The 19,037-nt window shown below is 40.8% G+C and overlaps 2 protein-coding genes and 1 non-coding gene across 5 annotated transcripts in view; 2 read left to right on the top strand and 1 right to left on the bottom strand.

The window, feature by feature from the left end:
• The window catches only part of LOC144014067 (uncharacterized), a 491,860-nt gene that overhangs the window by 293,123 nt on the left and 179,700 nt on the right, over window positions 1–19,037 (bottom strand). The window lies entirely within an intron of this gene.
• uba1 (ubiquitin-like modifier activating enzyme 1) lies at window positions 301–17,868 on the top strand. 3 transcript variants are annotated; one of them, XM_077513554.1, is made up of 26 exons: window positions 301–526; window positions 3,024–3,140; window positions 3,218–3,276; window positions 3,868–4,036; window positions 4,868–5,002; window positions 5,093–5,199; window positions 5,274–5,364; window positions 5,468–5,600; window positions 5,688–5,785; window positions 8,266–8,412; window positions 8,549–8,725; window positions 8,849–8,956; window positions 9,047–9,127; window positions 10,080–10,232; window positions 10,306–10,471; window positions 10,550–10,746; window positions 10,836–10,900; window positions 12,079–12,274; window positions 13,571–13,645; window positions 13,752–13,941; window positions 14,019–14,104; window positions 14,175–14,267; window positions 14,356–14,547; window positions 14,830–14,931; window positions 15,035–15,135; window positions 16,862–17,868. In XM_077513554.1, exons 2-26 carry the CDS (start codon window positions 3,024–3,026, stop codon window positions 16,995–16,997), a joined length of 3,174 nt encoding a protein of 1,057 aa, XP_077369680.1. In that variant the 5' UTR covers window positions 301–526; the 3' UTR covers window positions 16,998–17,868. The 3 variants fall into 3 exon arrangements, with proteins under 3 accessions (XP_077369680.1, XP_077369681.1, XP_077369679.1); XM_077513555.1 differs by lacking the exon at window positions 301–526 and adding an exon at window positions 1,733–1,974; XM_077513553.1 differs by lacking the exon at window positions 301–526 and adding an exon at window positions 2,405–2,568.
• LOC144015110 (small nucleolar RNA U6-53/MBII-28) lies at window positions 14,631–14,751 on the top strand. Its single transcript, XR_013282693.1, has one exon. It is a non-coding gene; the product is annotated as a small nucleolar RNA U6-53/MBII-28 (small nucleolar RNA).

The following is a 19,037-nucleotide window of genomic DNA, read 5'->3' as shown; positions in this document are numbered from 1 at the left end:
TGTGAATGTACATATAGCGTAAACATACTACATATCCCATCGGGCTTTGCGCGAATTTTGGATTAAACCATCATTTTGAGGACACGGGTGTGGGAAAATATACACAGCGGTAAACAATGCAAATGCGATACAATTACACTCAAGTATCCAACTCGATCGATTTAAAATTATCCTTTTGAGTCACCATCCATAATAACCGAATTCCACTCTTGAAGAAGGGCATACAATAGCAATTCATTGACGCTCCTGAAAGGGTAAGATGGTTGCGTCTGTAACGTGCACATGTTGCTGCTTTGCTTTGCTTTCTACTGAAATAGTGAGGGGGGGAACCGCTTGAGCAAGCGAGCACCAGGCAGCGAGTCGTCCAGCGGAAAAACTCACGTAGAGCCCGCCGCCGTGACACACTTTCCCTCACTGCTATCAACAGCGGCGGTCAATTGTCACGCGCGTTGTTCGGACGTTTTCTTTTCTACTGGTCGATTTTTTTTTTTAATATTGCAGACCAGGCAGAGTAATATCGGATGTGGTAAGTTGTGCATACTTGTGTAAGCTTCTCGTCAAAGCTAGCCCGAGCTAAATGGCTCATGTTAGCAAGCTAACGAAGATAGCGGCACGAGATGGGGAAAAGTCATTGGGTGGCTAGATAGCTCGGAGGCTAAGTGCACACTCGCTAACAACTACGCAGTCGGTTTATCTGTGTTATTGCTGGAACGCCGCGCAAATTCTGTTCTCCGCTTCAGAATAATCGCGATCAAGTCTGTTCTTTTAAAATATGGACGTTCCCTTGAGTTATTTTATTCTTTGGTATCTTCATTGTAGCTGGGGAACAGTTTGCTGGGCACATTAATGTGCTAAAAGTTAAGCACATGCTCATTTGCATGATGGAAGCTATGTCTGCCAGAATCTGCTGGAAGTATCTCATGGATATTGGCTTCGATTGCGAGGAAAACGTTCGATAAGCACGCAACGACGAGTATCGAAACGCGATCAAAACGCCGAGCATCTTCTCGAGCATGCCAACTTATGCTGCCTGCGTGTTGTGTGACATTTGCTTAATATTTTATACCATGGCGACACCATGCTCCAAAAGAGGTTATTTTTTGAAATCATCTTGCGCTGAAAATAGTAGTAGACTAGGACGCATATCGACGTGTACCCGAGAATGTGCGGCCCACACGTCCGGGAGCCTTTTGTCATTCAGGAGGAAAAGCACCCCCTCCCCCAATACTCTTCTTCAGCTATGAACGTTCATCACCCCTAACCTCTACTTGGCCGATGGCTCAGAAGGCTCGAGCATCGATGTGGCTCCCAGTCACTCTCGATTTACAGTTTGGTAGAACTCATTGCAAGTTTGTTTGCCCTCAGATTAAATATGCATACAGGGTAGTACAGACGTAGAAAATGTGCGTTCTTGTGTGTTTTATAATTGTCCACAATGAGGTTAACTGCTGACACAAATATGTGCTTTTAATGGTTCGACTGCTTTTCACTTTGCTCGATTGCAAATATTAGTGATACTTGGCCGTAAATGGCTTGACTTGTACAGTAGATGCTGCAGTTGATTGTACAGTAAGTGCAAGTACTACTTTGCATGCGACCGTGTCCCGAGGGGGGCGGGGCTAGTGAGTGCACGCAGCCAATGGCGCGCCGGCGTGCGTGAGGAGCGTGCCCCAAGCCAACCTTTCCTGTGGAATATTTCGGGCCGCGCGTCACGCCTTCTCCGCCCCTTTCTCTCCATCTGCCATCTTGGTTTTGTTCCCGTCTGCAGTCGTAAAGCCAGCTATTGCATTGGAGATCCCTCGCATTGCAAGCACATAGTGACTCGACAATATAGCGCGAGCAGACCTATCTTTTACCACTTATTTTTTTCCTCCCCTCTTCTTTCCGCCCGTCGACATAATTCCGATCGCTGACATCTGAACGGAACGGGAGGGGAGCGGGTTCGCATTGGAAAGGCCCCGGGAAGGATTATTGGTAAGAAAGAAGAAATCAATGGGGTGCGAGTGTAGCGGCTAAGAGCCGAGTTAGCGCAAACGGGTCGCGTGTGTGTGTGTGTGTTCGCGCGTTTGGGGCTGGATTGTGTCCTTTACCTTTTGGCATTCGGCTCCCCTCGATGTGATCGGAAGCTTTCGTTAATATCCCCGCGCTGGTTTGTCGTTTGCCAGCCAGCTGCTAAAGTTGTGCTCGCGAGGCCGGACGAGGCCTATAGGTCTGTCGGCGCTAATGGCGCTGGGCTTTGCTTCTTAACTTATTCATGTTGCCGCTCCGTCCGCTCTCCAAACGACTTAACCGATTAGTGGCACGCAGCCACAGCCGGTCGCCTCTCGCCGGCCTCCACGAATGTCCTGACGCGATTTTTGGGGCGTAGTATTAAAGCCTTTGAAGAGACTTCCTCGCTCGCGTTTATAGCGTCGCACAAATGAGCCAAGGTCTGGGAGAGTGCGGCACATTTTCGTTTGTCAACCGACATCTACTGTTATGCTCAACCGAATTGTGAATTTTGTACTGTACGCCAACTGGCTGCTGCTTTTCCGGGTTGTTCGAGGGTTTCAGAAACTGCTTACCACGGTAAACTGACACTGGTGTTTGGGGCGTATTTTAACTGGTCATTAGCCCGAAGAGACTCGTCCTTTCGGTCTTGTGGGCCACACCTGCGACGTCATTGTCAAGTGTTAACCGCAGTGAAGTTTGAATGATTCAGCGTTTTGAACGGTGCCTCTTCCAAATCCAGGTCTCATACAATAGCGCACCCTAAACAAGGGAGACCTGTGCCCTGCATGAAAGCGGCACATAATGCTGCTATTCATAGCTCTTCCTAGGTTGCGCTGTGTTGTCTAGCAGATTTGTTGTTGGCTTAAAGCCAGCCCAGCTGCTCTCTGGATGAGAAATCCCTTCTCTCCAAAATAACACGGATTCTTCCCATTTAGATGAATTCACATCATCCGTTATTTAGTTACCGGTTTTCCCATGCTGATTGTTCTGCATTTGAAAATGATCTAAATTCAATTTTGGGTGACCCGCAGATGTCCAGCCCCCCGCTGTCCAAGAAACGTCGCTTGTCAGGAACAGAGACGAAGACGGGATCCCACTGCTCCTCCTCAAACTCTGTCAGAACTGATTTGTCCCACACACCTGCCAACGTAAGCACTTACTGCCGATAGCTAGTCAAAAATGGACATTTAAATATTTTCACGCTTGGGTGTTACTCTTTGTGCAGGGCATGGCTAAGAATGGCAATGACGCTGAGATTGATGAAGGCCTGTACTCCAGACAACTGTAAGTCTTCATTTTCCCTCTTGGAATAGAATGGTTGTTCTTATTGGACCTTAGTCAATGTCAGCATACTCTAAATTACCTTTGAGACTTAGCCGTTTCATCAAAAGAAAGTGTAGTGTTTTTATATTTATTGTGTAAAGCATAATATGCCTTCTAAATTTGTAAAGGTGAAGCTACTTACACCCTCCTGCATTTTTTTAAATACATATAAAATGCAAGGAGAGGATGTACATACTAACTGCAAAATGTGGCTTTGCTATCAGTGTGCTGAATTTTGAGTCTTACTATTTAATGAGCACACATAGCAACAGGAATAAGTTAGCAAGCTGACTTTGGTGTTTATATCGGACAGAAATTTACATGCTAATGTTCAATATGATTATGAAAATAGATAAATTTGATCAAATAATCATTTGTGGACATTTTTTGTTAAATAGAATTGGGGGACTAAAATTAAGGAAACCCATTTTAAGAGACATATGCAAATGTTTGGCTTTATTACTCTGCTACATGTTCATGATGGCTAAGTATGTCTGACGAAGTCACCAATGTCACGTCATGGTGACATTGGCCCACCTTCTCCCTCTTCAGGTACGTGTTGGGCCATGCTGCAATGAAACGCATGCAAAACTCCAACGTCCTCATCTCTGGTATGAGAGGTCTCGGAGTAGAGATTGCCAAGAACGTCATTCTAGGGGGAGTTCGAAGTGTCACTGTGCACGATCAGGGTGTTGCAGAATGGAGAGACCTCTCTTCTCAGGTGAGTGGAGTCTTCTTTGAACCATTTGCTCACATTTTGTTTGTAACTGATGCCATGTGGTAAGGTTTAATAATAATCAATTTGATCTCTTGTGATTTGCACAAAGTGCTTTGTGATCTAATGCTAATTTATCCAGAAACTATATGGAAATTCGTAACCATGCTCTGATGTGGTCAACTCTCCACATTAGATGTCATTTTGCCATCTCCAAGTAGCACTTGGGATGATTATTTTTCAAATATGAATGTTAATCAAAATGAATTAATAAAAACAAACTAACAAACATGTCCGAAAGGAAAAATGAATGAATAAAAACAAATATATTCTGAAGGAAAAATAAATAAATACAAACGTCTGGAATGAAAACAAAATGAATAAAAACAATGTCAGAAAAACGAATAAATAAAAACAAACATGTCTGAAAAATGAATAAAAACAGACCAAAAAAGAAACCTGTCCAAAAGGAAAACTGAATAAATAAAAACAAACCTGTCTGAAAGGAAAAATGTGTTTGTGTTACTAATGTCCATATCCTATCCTATTGATTTGCACAAACGGGCTTTGTACTGTTTTCATTCCAAACGAAATGCTGCTGCAAAGCTTCCCCTCAATTACTGTGAAAGACTGACCCAAATTTATCAGTGGGTGGCCTCCGGTTGAGTCGTAATTACAGTTGAGCTCAAGCCAATTTTAGGACGTCATTAAAGGAAGATTTCCGTTGAATCATGAGCAAACTTTTCTTCATGGTTAATTGATGCTACTAGTATTCCATCATATAGAAGAGAGTCGATGTTTTTTTTGTGGCATTTATGATTTTGTTTTTGCATGTAGTTTTATATACGAGAGGAGGATCTGGGGAAGAACAGAGCAGAAGTTAGTCAGCCCCGTTTGGCAGAACTCAACAGCTATGTCCCTGTGTCAGCATATACGGGTACACTCACAGAAGACTTCATGACCAAGTTCCAGGTATAAGCTTTTTTTTTTTTTTTTTTGCTTGTTTGTTTTAACTCAAATGTTATGGTGTGAAAAAACAAGTTAAACTTTCTATAACACCAGGTTGTAGTGCTGACAAGTTCCACCCTTGATGAGCAGCAGAAACTTGGGGAGTTCTGCCACAGCAAAGGCATCAAGATCATCATTGCAGACACTCGGGGCCTGTTCGGGTAAGATCCCCAACATTCTTTGCTGGACTTCCACAAAGTGTCTGATGCTGCCTGACACATCGATTCTTTTGTAGCCAGCTTTTTTGCGACTTTGGTGAGGAGATGATTGTGCATGACACGAATGGAGAGCAGCCACTGAGCGCCATGATTTCCATGATCACAAAGGTTAGTCCTTAGAGCCTGCTTTGTTTTACCAAATGTCAACTCCATTTCAGGAGTAACGTCAACGTTAATTTTGTTGACCAAAAACATTTATTTTTTTCTCCAGGACAATCCAGGTGTTGTGACTTGCCTGGATGAGGCCCGGCATGGTTTTGAGAATGGAGACTTTGTAACCTTCTCCGAGGTTCAGGGAATGACTGAGCTAAACGGCTGCCAGCCGGTCGAGATCAAAGTTCTGGGTATGGCCTTTTTGTGGTTTTGTGATTGATGTTGTAATTGGTCTTGGGATGAACATCACTTGATTGACGTGGTCTATCTCTGTCCAGGCCCATACACCTTCAGTATTTGTGACACAGCAGGATTTACAGACTATGTTAGAGGAGGAATTGTTTCCCAGGTCAAGATGCCTAAGAAATTCACTTTTGTAAGTGCAATTGATTGATTGATTGATTGAATGATTGTGTTTTACCGAACATATAAACACATCACAAGTATAAAATACAAGTTGTAGTTAAAAAAAAGAGAAAAGGAAGCGAAAAATAAAACGTCAATATTATCATAATTTACAACCCCTAGCAAAAAGTATGGAATCACCAGTATTGGGCGCGTTTTATTCTGTAGATCAAACGCAGATAAAAAGCATGAAACAGTCGTAAGGTCATTCCAAAGTGCAACATCTTGAAGAAAAAACATTGTTCTGGTCAGTAAATGTTACTTTTATAGAGCAAGTGCAGGGAAATAAATATGGAATCACTCCATTCTGAGGGACAAAATATGGAAACGTGAAAAACGGACAAAGACAAAAACAATCAATACACGTCACTGGTATTTAGTTGCACCACCTCTGGCCTTCATGACAGCTTGCAGTCTCTGAGGCATGGACTTGATGAGTGACAAACAGTATTCTTCATCTGGTGCCAACGCTCTTTAATTGCAGTTGCCAGATCATCTTTGCAGGTCGGAGCCTTGCTGTGGACTTTTTTTTTTTTTTTCTCCTCCCCCAATTTCCACCACACGTTTTCAATTGGTTTGAGATCTGTGCTATTTGCAGGCCTTGACATTGACTGGATGTGTCTTTCTCCAAGGAATGCTTTCAGTTTTTCCTCTGTGGCATGATGCATTGTCATCTTGGAAAATGATTTCGTCATCCCCAAACATTTTTTTTTTTCAATTGAAGGGATAAGAAAGCTGTCCAAAATGTCAACGTAAACTTGTGCATTTATTGAAGATTTAACCACAGCCATCTCCCCAGTGCCTTTGCCTTACATGCAGCCACATATCATCAAGGACTGTGGGACTTTGGATGTTTTCTTTAGGCAGTCCTCTTTGTAAATCTCACTGGAACGGCACCAAACAAAAGTTCCAGCTTCATCACCTTTTCCAATACGGATTTGTGACTCATCACTGAAGATAACCTTCATCCACAGTCCATGATTGCCTCTCCTTAGCCCATTGCAGTTTTGTTCTTATTTTGTTTAACCTTTTAGCTTTCCTGTATGTAAATCCCATTTCTTTAAGCATTTTTGCAAAGTTTTGTCACATACATTGACTCCATCTTCCTCCAATTTCTTCTTCATTTGTCTTTTTGTACATTTTCTGTTTTCAAGACATATGGCCTTTAGTGTTTGTCTTGACGCTTAGATGTCTTCCTTGGTCTACCAGTACGTTTGACTAACAACCTTCCCATGCCGTTTGTACTTGGTCCAGATCTTCGATACAGCTGACTGTGAACAGCCCACATCTTTGGCAACCATACGTGTAGAGTTACCTTCGTCAAGAAGTTTGATAATCCTGTCTTTGTTGTCAAGAGACATCTCCCGTGTTGGAGCCATGATTCTTGCCAATCCACTTGGTCCGGCAGCCCTCAAAGGTGCGATAACTGCACTGTTCTTAACTACTGACTGAGCAGATGTAATTTGAGGCAGGAGCCCAATTAAGGAAAGGAAATTGACAGGGTGTGTCCTTATTTTCTGCTCAAAATGGAGTCCTTCCATATTTTTTCCCTCAGAATAGAGTGATTCCATATTTATTTCCTTGCACTTGCTCTATATAGGTAACATTTCCTGACCAGCACAATGTTTTTTCTTCATTTCTTTTAGTGTTTCTGAAAGCCAAGATGTTGCACTTTGGAATGGCCTTACGACTGTTTCATGCTTTTTATTTGAGTTTGATCTACAGAATAAAACGTCTTGAGTGAGTGCTCATCCAGGACTGGTGATTCCACACTTTTTGCTAGGGGTTGTACATGTTCAAAAGGAGTCGGAAGAAGTACAAAAACTTATCTAGTCCTACTCCCTAATCCTTCTATCATAATATAATAAAGTTGTTCTTACTAACATAAAAGTTAAATAATATAAAATAAACAAAACATGTTTATCTTACAAATATATTAGTATAAGTTATAAGTCCTTATCCGTCACATATACGCAAAGAAGAGAGCGAAAGTAAAGCCCTACATAAACAATTCCCCAAACATGAAGTATTGAACATATGTGGGCGCACGTAAGTACATACACATATAAACATACATACACACACATTTATTTACATTTATACCTGATTTACATATTTTTCTATCATCTTTTTAAACCTCTTTTTAAATACAGTAGTTGATTTTTTTTTTCAGTTCAATTTCATAACTGTTCCACAAATTAACCCCTTCAACAAACACATTTGCTTTGTTTGTTGTTATCATTTTGGTTTTTTGGTTTTGTTTTTTAAAGTCACTTGTGCCCTGTAACCTGTAGCAACAGTCTTATTTGATTTTGAATAACTTCTGAATATAAATGCACAAAGATTGATTCATTGGTCATTTCCAGTGTTGAGTAGCTAAACCAGAAATGAGTACTGTCAAACGACTAGTTTGAATAATATTTCCATCTTGTATTGATCTTTGGACTGTAGAAATCCATTTCCTCCTCCATGGCTGAACCAGAGTTCAAACTGACAGACTTCGGCAAGTTTGAGCGTCCTGGACAATTGCATGTGGGCTTTCAGGCCATCCATGCCTTCCAGAAGAAAAACAATCGTCTGCCTGCGCCATGGAATCGGGTAATTTTTTTTCAGTCGCCACAGTACAACTTCTTGCGTATTTGTATTTACTTTTTTTTTTTTTTTTTTTTTTTGGTTGGAATTGATCTGTCAGGCTTTACGGCACAGTACTAACTTTGCCAGCTTTGTCTCTCAGGCTGATGGTGAAGAGATGGTGACGTTGGCCAAGGAGCTGAACGCTGCTCAGTCTCAATCAGCTAAAGTAGAGCAGCTTGATGAGGCGCTCATCAAAAAGTTGTGCTATGTCTCCGCTGGCGACTTGGCCCCTGTCAACGCATTCATTGGTGGTCTGGCTGCGCAGGAAGTTATGAAGGTTAGTTGGGAGCTGTTTGGGTTACCTTTTTAAATTAGACATCGACTGCAACTATTTGCCATGTGTTTACGTTTTGTTTTGTTTTGTTTTTTTTCCATTTGCTGTTTGTGCTGCTTGTTTTAGGCATGCACAGGGAAATTTATGCCCATTATGCAGTGGTTGTACTTTGATGCATTGGAGTGCTTGGCAGAAGAGGAGGGAGTTTTACTCACAGAGGAAGAGTGTGCCCCTGTAGGTGTTATCAAATCCCACATAAATATGGATCATGACTGTAGCGTAATACTAACCAACACTCCCCCCCCCCCCCCCCCCCCTCACTAGAGGAACAGTCGGTACGATGGACAGATTGCAGTATTTGGCACCAAGCTGCAGGATTTGCTTGGCAAGCAACGCTACTTCCTGGTGAGTCTGTGATTCCGTCCACTGACATTAATGGCCATCTGTAGCTGAAGCAGATTGAAATAGCAGGTTTGGTGATGGCAAATGCAGCTACGAAATGATCCACTTGAATATATAAGACAAATTGTAGTCCCAAAGTGAGAATAGCTAAAACAGGGTGGTCATTAAAAAGCATTAAGACATTAAATGGAGTTTGTTTAAATTAGTGAATTAAATTGCATTACATACAGTGTCCAGAGGCATTACAAATTAACACAATTTAGCAATAATAAATGTGATTAAAAGTGTATGTATTTGTGGGGACTTATGATTGGTTGTAGTTTACAGTGAATAAAATTGTCGTGAGTCCACGAGTGGCTTCATGTTCTAAATACCAATTGGTCTGAATATAAAAAATAAAAAATACTGGTTCTGCCACCACTGTCCATTCTAACATTAAACACTAATGCCATCTAGTGGCAGAAAATTATCACAATTATTACCTCACTGCTAATCAATAACTCAATGTTTCACACTTAGTTCAACTGTTTAGTACGCCTATAGCTTTTTAACTTGAACTAATTATGAATTACTATTAAAAAAAATGTATCAGTGAACTAAAAGATACATCTGCGTTGGTGTTTGTTAGCCGTATTTGTCCACTTTTATGTTAACAAGAGAATGAATATATATATATATATATACATACACACACACACGTACATTTAGAACAGGTATGTTTGTGTATATGTGAGTTTGACATTGGCATTAAATTTTAAGTTGTATTAAAATTAGATTTGCCTATACCTGCAGAAACCCTGTTAAACAATGTTCAATTAATTCCCTGTTAATTTCACATTGATTTTATTTTTTTTTTTTAATTCTCAGATGACATACATTAATCTTGTCCTAAAATGTTTTGACATCTTTTGATCTACTGTTTGGTTGGACAATGACTTTCTGCCTTGACTTGCAGGTCGGAGCTGGCGCTATTGGCTGTGAGCTCTTAAAAAACTTTGCCATGATTGGGCTGGCCAGTGGCGAGGGCGAAGTCATCGTGACAGATATGGACACCATCGAGAAGTCCAACCTCAACAGACAGTTCCTCTTCAGACAATCAGACGTTACGGTAGCTGTCGTCTCCGCCGCGTTCCATCAGATCGCTAACGTTACGCTTGCTCACGTCTTTGTGCGCTCAACAGAAAATGAAAAGTAACACGGCAGCAGCAGCAGTCAAACAGATGAACCCTTCCATCAAGATCACTGGACACCAGAACAGGGTGGGGCCCGACACAGAGAGAGTCTACGACGACGACTTCTTTGAAAGCCTGGATGGAGTCGCCAATGCACTGGACAATGTTGATGCTCGTACGTAAAACGTAGTTGGATTATTTCCACTCTGCCTTGCAGTGTTTCATTTGTTTTTTGTTTTGTTTTTTGGTGCAGGTTTGTACATGGATCGGAGGTGTGTTTACTATCGAAAACCGTTACTGGAGTCCGGGACTCTGGGTACCAAAGGCAACGTCCAGGTCGTGATCCCCTTCCTTACGGAGTCGTACAGCTCGAGCCAGGATCCACCTGAGAAGTCCATCCCCATCTGTACCCTCAAGAATTTCCCAAACACCATTGAGCACACACTGCAAGTGAGTAAACGTGCGCAATAGCTGCACTTAACGGGAAACTCGTTTGACTCAAGCCAATTATTGGTGTGGTCTCCACTTGTTCTGTTTAGTGGGCCCGCGATGAGTTCGAGGGGCTTTTCAAGCAGACACCAGAGAATGCCGTGCAGTACCTCTCGTAAGTCTCAGGCATCACTTTTCTTTTCTTCAAGTGGTAAAATTGTCTACTCCCAGTAGTCGAGTCATACAGAGCTGTCAAAAGATGAAAAAAATTTCATCAGATTATTCACATCTTAGAATTTTCATTAATCACTTAATTAAAAAAGCGTTTTATCAACATTTTCTCCCGCCAAATTTGAAAAGGACATATGTTCATTCTTTTGACATCTTGCGCTCTACTGCATGACCAATTTGTGTTTTCATGTACAGCACTTTGTATACAGCAAAGCTTGTTTTAAAGTGCTTTATAAAGTTGAGTTGAGAAATCAATGTATTGCTGCGTGTACAAGTCGTCGTCGTACCACTGAGAACAAGATTCCTTGCAAATACAAATAAGCAAAGATGAAAAGAAGACGAAGAATAGAGCATGCTCAGCAAAAAAAACAAAAAACAAAACAAAACATATGCCCTGTTCAATCAAGGTATTCCAAATGTGTTTATATACACAAGAATTCAGGAAAGGGTGACCCAGGGTTTTTATTCGGGTTTTCAAATACCCAAATAAGAGCATATTTGGGTTATTGTGTGTTCACATGGCCTTACAATACAGTGTTCCCTCCCATCTTCATAAATTTTATAAAATGGGTGCATTATTGTAAAAAAAGAAGAAAAAAAATAGTGAACCGCGTTATAGCGAGGGAACACTGTATTCAGGTTTTTAAAGGGTTATTGCCTGCATGTACATGTACAACATACTCACAGATTCACTGTGGAAACTCCTCTCTCGCCATTGGGGGCATTATGAGCGGAAGAAAATATTTAGTGAAGTATTTACCTTTCATAATTTGTTTGTGCCTTGTGTAAGTAACACTAAGTTAATTCAGAAATTTGTTTTACTATTTCTGCTGATTATGGTGTTTTCCAATACATGTCTTCGTAGTACCAGAGAAAATTAAAGTGTTTGTTTTTTGTTTTTTTAGTTTTTTTTTTTAAATTACAATAAATACATACGTAGCCAATATAGATAATTCTAATTCTTAAATTGCAGCCAAAACCAGAGCGGGTTCAAAAATATTTTTTGCATCTTTTTCTTGTTTGCTAAAATCTTATAATAATTATTAATGATGATGATGATGCAAGTGTATTTTTCTGAAGCATCCTAACAGTTTTTGGTCAACATACCTGGTTGTCTTTCAGGGATCCCAAGTTCATGGAACGCACCCTGAAGCTTTCCGGAGGTCAGTCAGCCGAGTTGCTGGAGGCTATTTACAAAAGCCTGGTGACAGACTGCCCCCACAGTTATGCCGACTGCGTTGCCTGGGCACGCAACCACTGGCAGTGCCAATACAGTAACAACATCCGCCAGCTGTTGCACAACTTCCCCCCAGATCAGGTATTCTGTATGTGTCACCGGAGCATTTTTCTTTCACCTTGAGTGCACTCAAGAATAATTGGATTACAAACAAGTTGAAGCCAAGTCTCTGCCTCAAAACTTTTATGAGGATCATTTTTTTTCCATATAGACTAATGTTACTGCAATCACAGTAGAAATACTGTTTCGATGGTGGCAAGGAGAATGACTGGTTAAGCATTATTATAATATCACATGCAACAAGTAAGGTTGGACATTAGCTGCCATTGCGCTTTATTGAACCATTTGTTCAAGAAAACAAAACGTGACCACATGCAGGATGTTGTTTAATAACTGATTTTTATTTTTTGGCTCGCTGTCCAACAATCAGTTGCTGAAAGAAGCATTTTTTTTTTTCAGTGTACCAACCACCCCAATAGCTAAACAATTGAGACGTTAACTTATTCACTCCCAGCCATTTTCACAGTAGCAATCCCTTTCACTGCCAGCTGTTTTACTGGATTTTGACTGATTTCGCAAGGACCACAGAATATTGTTCCATTGCTATAAAAACATGGTACCTACCAAAAGAAAGATTAGTCTCTCTTTTTTTTCATCAAGAAAAAAAAAAGTATTTCTGTTTTGCAGCAGTTAGCATTAGAAAAAAGCTAAGTTTCATCATTATTCACAAATCTAATTGGAATTGTATTTTCTTTTTTCAACTTGGCCCTGGCTGATCTCTTATATACTCTGCTGGCGGTCTGTGTAATAACTACCATGGCTGCATCAAAGTGCTCTATGTGCTCTAGCATAAAACACAAAATGTATTTGGGACACTTAAAACATTTAAAACAGAACGTATTTATACATTTTTGGTAGCAAATGAGTTAAGTGATCATCAGATTACAGCTGTGCAATTAATCATAATTAAATTACAATTTAAATTATTACACCACAATTACAAAATCAACATAATCGTCAAAAAAAAGATTGCTACTAATTTTGAGTTTGAGACGAGTTGTTTAAATTTAAACATTTGTACTTCTTTTTTTTTCTAAAAATAAAATAACTGAGGTAGTAACTTTTCATCTAAAAGGAACTTGCATAATTAGTGTTTCAAATATGTTTAAACATTTTCTTGATCGTACCAAAAATATGATCGTTCAATCGTGATTTCGATCATTGCCAAAATAATTGTGATTAATATTTTCTTCATAATAAAGTAACCCGACAACATACTCGTCACAAGGTGGGGAAATACAAAATGCTGAATGTTCTAGTATTATTGTTGCCATTGTTCGTTGAATTCCATTTACAATGTGAATTTCTGGCTTTCAGCTAACCAGCTCTGGCGCCCCCTTCTGGTCCGGTCCAAAGAGGTGCCCTCACCCCTTAGAATTTAGCACGAACAATGTGAGTATGCGCTTTGTTATTCTCTCTGCCTGCATGAAGCCGCACTTTGTGTCCAAGCGGCATGTTGATTTCATAATAACGTGAGGTTGGTTGGCTTGCCTCGTAGGACCTGCACGTCGACTACATAATGGCTGCAGCCAACTTGTTTGCCCAGACGTACGGCATCGAAAGCTGCACTGACCGCGCAACTGTGGTCAAGATGTTACAAGAGGTCCCGGTGCCGACTTTCATGCCACGTTCGGGGGTGAAAATCCACGTCTCTGATCAGGAGCTACAGAATAGTAATTCATCTGTTGGTAAGCAGCCATGATTCAAAATATGAACTATGTTAAGGGGGAAAACAAATCAATAAAATGTCCTTTTGCTTGAACAGATGACTCTAGACTAGAGGAGCTGAAGGTCCTGCTGCCTGCCCCAGAGTCCAGTCAATTCAAACTCAGCGCTATCGACTTTGAAAAGGTAGTTTTGGTCATCCCCACCCCACCCGGTTGGTCTTTCAACCCAACTGATTTGTACTCCCTGACACTAGGATGACGATACCAACTTCCACATGGACTTCATAGTAGCAGCCTCCAACCTGAGAGCAGAGAATTATGACATCCCCCCAACTGACAGACACAATGTGGGTGCTTGCATCTGTGAAATCACCAGACCTCTACATTCTTGTTTCTCTTGATTTGTGCAATTGACCCCATCCTCCCACCATGCAGAGCAAACTTATAGCTGGTAAGATCATTCCGGCCATCGCCACTACCACGGCTGCTGTGGTGGGTCTGGTGTGCCTCGAGCTCCTCAAGATCGTCCAAGGGCATAAAAAGCTGGAGTCGTTTAAGAACGGCTTCATGAACCTGTCGCTGCCGTTGTTCACCTTCGCCGAGCCCATCGCTTGTCCCAGACATAAGGTAGGATCGTGCCACACATTTATTTATTTATTTTTGTATTTCACGCGTGTAGTTGATATTGGACAATTCCCACCTGTGATTATCTCCCATGATGACCCCGCCATGCTAATACTGATGCATCAGACAGATGCAGTTCATCTGTCTGGGTGCAAGTGCGTTCAAGCGACCTTCTCACTCTGACGGTTTCAGTGTGTGCTGAGGAGACAATTTGTTCCCGCCTGCTGTTCGATCCGCAGCCGAAGGTGATGAATAATTATGCCCTTTTGGCGTTTTTTCTTCCAGTACTATGAGATTGAGTGGACGTTATGGGATCGCTTTGAGGTCAGTGGTTTGCAGCCCAGTGGAGAGGAGATGACACTGCAGCAGTTCCTGGACTACTTTAAAGTATGCTCTCATCTCGTTGAAGAAACTTCGATTGTTTCTCAACTTGCACTATTGTACGAGAATAAAACTTTTTTTTTTTTTTTTTTTTGTATTTTTTTTTAAGAGCGAGCACAAGTTGGATATCACCATGCTTTCTCAGGGAGTGTCCATGCTCTACTCGTTCTTCATGCCTGTTGCCAAACTCAAAGAGAGACTTGATCTGCCGTGAGTACAAATAATTTCAACAGTACCAAATTTCGGTATTTTTGTCTCTTGGTTTTTTTGTTTTTGTGTGTGTGTGTGTGTGTGTGTGTGTAGGTGTGTGTGTGTGTGTGTGTTGTACATTTTTTTTTCTAAAAAGAAAATAACTGAGGTAGTAACTTTTCATCTAAAAGGAACTTGCATAATTAGTGTTTCAAATATGTTTAAACATTTTCTTGATCGTACCAAAAAATATGATCGTACCAACCACCCCAATAGCTGTGTGGGGGTGTGTGTGTGTGTGGGGGTGTATATATATAATTTTTTTATTTTATTTTATTTTATTTTTTATTTTTTTTAATTTGGATATTTTATTTAATAGTGAAATCTTGTTAAAATCAATTTAACAATTACCTTTCAACATATATAAAAGACAAATAAAAAAATAAAGTAAAATTTCATTTGAATGAGAGCGATAATAAAAATAAAGGTTTAATATTTTACAATTACTGAACTATAATTAATAAGCGTAAGTGAATATTACAAAAAACAAAGTTGGAATCAAAGTTCTTTGCAATTAAGAGTAAATATATAAATTAATAATTGATGTTAACTAGGGGTGTGCACAGACATTTTGGGGGCAAGTGCACTAGGTGGAAAAAAAAGGGTACTTTTGCGCAGATCGAATACCTTATCGACAATTTCAAGATGACGTCACAAGTCAAGATGGAGGTCAGTTTGGTGAATGAAATCTATCCGCTCATTGACAAGCATTGGATTTAAAAGGGCACGAAGCAGGATTCAGAGTTTTTGCACATTTGCGACCCCTCTGGCGAAACGTGGAATGGACCCCAGCGATGTGCACACAACCGGGAGCGTGCGCGAGCAAACCTCAAAGTTATTCGAACAAGCGTAAAAACGGACCACAACGCCTTTTTCACAGGCTTAATAATGTCTACAGAGCGAAAAAACGTATTAATCTAACTTGCGGGGGACCGAGGACATTGTCAGCCTGCACTCGGCGCAGAGGCTGTCATACTTCAGAAACTGTATTTCTTTGGCTTAGTGCCTCAAAAATCTCGCTCATTTCCAAAACCCGGAAATATATTTTAGCGTGTGAAGTCCTGCGCGAGTGGGTGACGCTGGTGCACGTACAAGTGTGCCATGGAAAATCTTCAACTGTTCCACTCCAACACCGTCACAACTTTGAAAGACTTGCTTCAGAACCGAAACAACGCACCATATAATTTTACGTAAGTCGCTGCCCGGAAGTACCGACCCAAATCGGTCCATACCATGAGAAGTACAGTCTTCTCATCCCTCGTGATATAAAGGTTAAGATTTTTGTAGCATGTACTACATCTACCAATGCTGACATCAATTTAATTAGAGCCGTTGCTAGTTAACGTATAGGAATGCTGCCGGTGCACTTTCAATCAGTTTGCTGAACAAGCAGAAAGAAAACAAACATGAAATTAATACAGAAGCTCCCAGCACCACAACACCGTGCCGAGTCACAACGCGCAGAAAGTTAATGAATGACACACACGTCACTCACTAGGCCAGGCCCCGCCTTTTAAACATGGATGGCGACCCGAAGCAGACAAAAATAATAGCTGCACCTCACATGCATGTTATTAACCGTATTATACTCTCTTCCGAAAATATTGATGGAATGTTTTGAATTTGATATCTGCAGCCCTCGTTGAAGTCCCGTAACGTTCCTCCTTCTCTTCCGTGTCCCCCACAGGATGACTGAGATTGTGACCAAGGTGTCGAAGAAGAAGTTGGGCAAGCACGTCAAAGCGCTGGTGTTCGAGTTGTGCTGCAACGACTTGTCGGACGAAGACGTGGAAGTGCCGTACGTCAGATACACCATTCGCTGAGCTCCACATTGGACCCACTTGAGGGGAGGATGGGGGTTACTGGAGGGAGTAATGGTGTTTGCTATGTGGGGTTGAGGTCATTTTGCGGGCGGGGGGACTAGGGTGCTTCAGGTCTTCTCAATAGGACGAATGGATCTTTTATGTTTTCAAGGCCTGTGGTGTTTGTGTGAACCTGTGCCTCGGTGTACATAGCCCCGTAGAGCTGACTCACTCATGTGGGATCCTCTTGTGCGCAGTACTTTTGAGACACGGCTGTTGCAGGGGGCAGGAAACTTGTACATATACCGGACGTCCTGATATGTTGCAGAGCCTCGGGGCTCAGTCAAAGCCTGAGTGACGTTGCGACTCAGAACTCCATTACATGTCACATGACTGTTTCCTTTTTACATGTCGCATAGAAGTACCCTCAATCTTCCCCAGATAAATGAAAGCGAAAAAAAATGATACATACATTTTGTCTGTTTGACTCTTCCGCTTCCCCTAATTCTATACTAACACCAATTTGTTTGATTACGGGACCTCCAGAAAATCTGATTTGCGCCTCAATTTCCTCTCCAGCACCAAAGTGAAAGTTGAATTGATAGCAGGGGGGTGGAGTTCTGGCACCTCACCTCAGTTAGCACTCGGTACAGTGTGTTGAGTGCTGTTGCACATGGAATCAGATTTCTTTTTATTTTATGTCTTGTTTTTTTGTGTTTTTTCCCTGTATTTTATTTTTCAGGGCTAATTAGGGCTCACACGACATGTAGATGATAAACTGTTCTCTCTACCATGTAAACTCTTAATGACATTACAGTGTAAAAGCAAGGTAATGTAACTTGATATGGGAGCACTTAGCTTGATAGTGAATAAATGTCAAATCATCAATTAACTTGAGTGTTTTTTTTTTCCTGCTGTCCTGTTTTGCAGCGATGATAGTTGTGTATATTACACTACTCATAAAAAGTTGGGGATATTTGGCTTTCAGGTCAAATTTGTGGAAAATGTAAAGTTGACGCTATAGTGATAGCATATCATGAAAGTAAGTAATTTTAAGTAGAAGGATGCACTGGTGATTTCCTCATCTCAAACAATTAATTGAAACAAAAGTTAACAATGGTGGGTACAAATTTCAACATCTTATTAACTCATCATGCTGTTCACAAGTCGACTCATTGCTGGTGAGTCCCAGACCCAGACTCCGGAGACCAGAGAAAGAATCAAAGGAAAGAAAGATGAAACAAAGTGAAATCCTGTGCAAGCCATTCCATTTGAGGTACACCAATCTCCAATAGCCATTCCCCGATGTTGCCATCTCCATGAGCTGGAGTATTGTTGTTAGTGAATTTTGCCGTTAAGCTCCTCGTTAGGGAACAGCAACTTGTGCAGAAAGTCCTGAAACATTTAACAGTTGGACACGTGCGTTCAAAGCTTAGAGAATGTCACATTAACTCCAAGAAGCAATCACCTTCACTCCGGCTGTTATACTGGATTTTGACTGATTTTGCAAGGCTCGCAGAATATTGTGTTCTGTTAACATTTTGCAGCAATTAGCATTACAATATAGCTAAGTTTCATCATTCACAAATCTATTTATTTAGAATTGTGAGTAATTGAGCTTTTTTCAACATGGCACTGGTTGATCGCTTATAATCTGCTGCCACCTGTTGGCCGTTTGTGTCATTACTTTTTTTTTCTTCTTTTTTTCTTTTCTTTCCTTTCAACCGTTCTTTGCAGTAGAGAGGCTGCATCAAAGCCAACAAAAAAACATGTATGGTAAATATGTCTTTGGGACACTTAAAACAGTTAAAATAGAATGTATTTGTGTACATTTTTGGGGAGCAAAAGAGTTAAGTTCATCTATAAAGGTTTGAATGCATATTAAAGCTCATCCTGAAATTTCACCTGAAAGCCAAATATACCTAAATTTTGTGAGTAGTGTATATTAAAATAATGTGCATGTTGAAATGTGATAGTCACATCAAAAGCAAACGACCTCTCTTATTGTGAAATGAGGTACTTTGAGCTTGGGACTATAGCATTGTTATAAATCTTGATTCC

This window comes from Festucalex cinctus, chromosome 2, assembly GCF_051991245.1.
Source record: "Festucalex cinctus isolate MCC-2025b chromosome 2, RoL_Fcin_1.0, whole genome shotgun sequence".
In the NCBI taxonomy this organism is placed as follows: Eukaryota; Metazoa; Chordata; class Actinopteri; order Syngnathiformes; family Syngnathidae; genus Festucalex; species Festucalex cinctus.
This window is presented reverse-complemented; position numbering and strand designations above follow the sequence as displayed.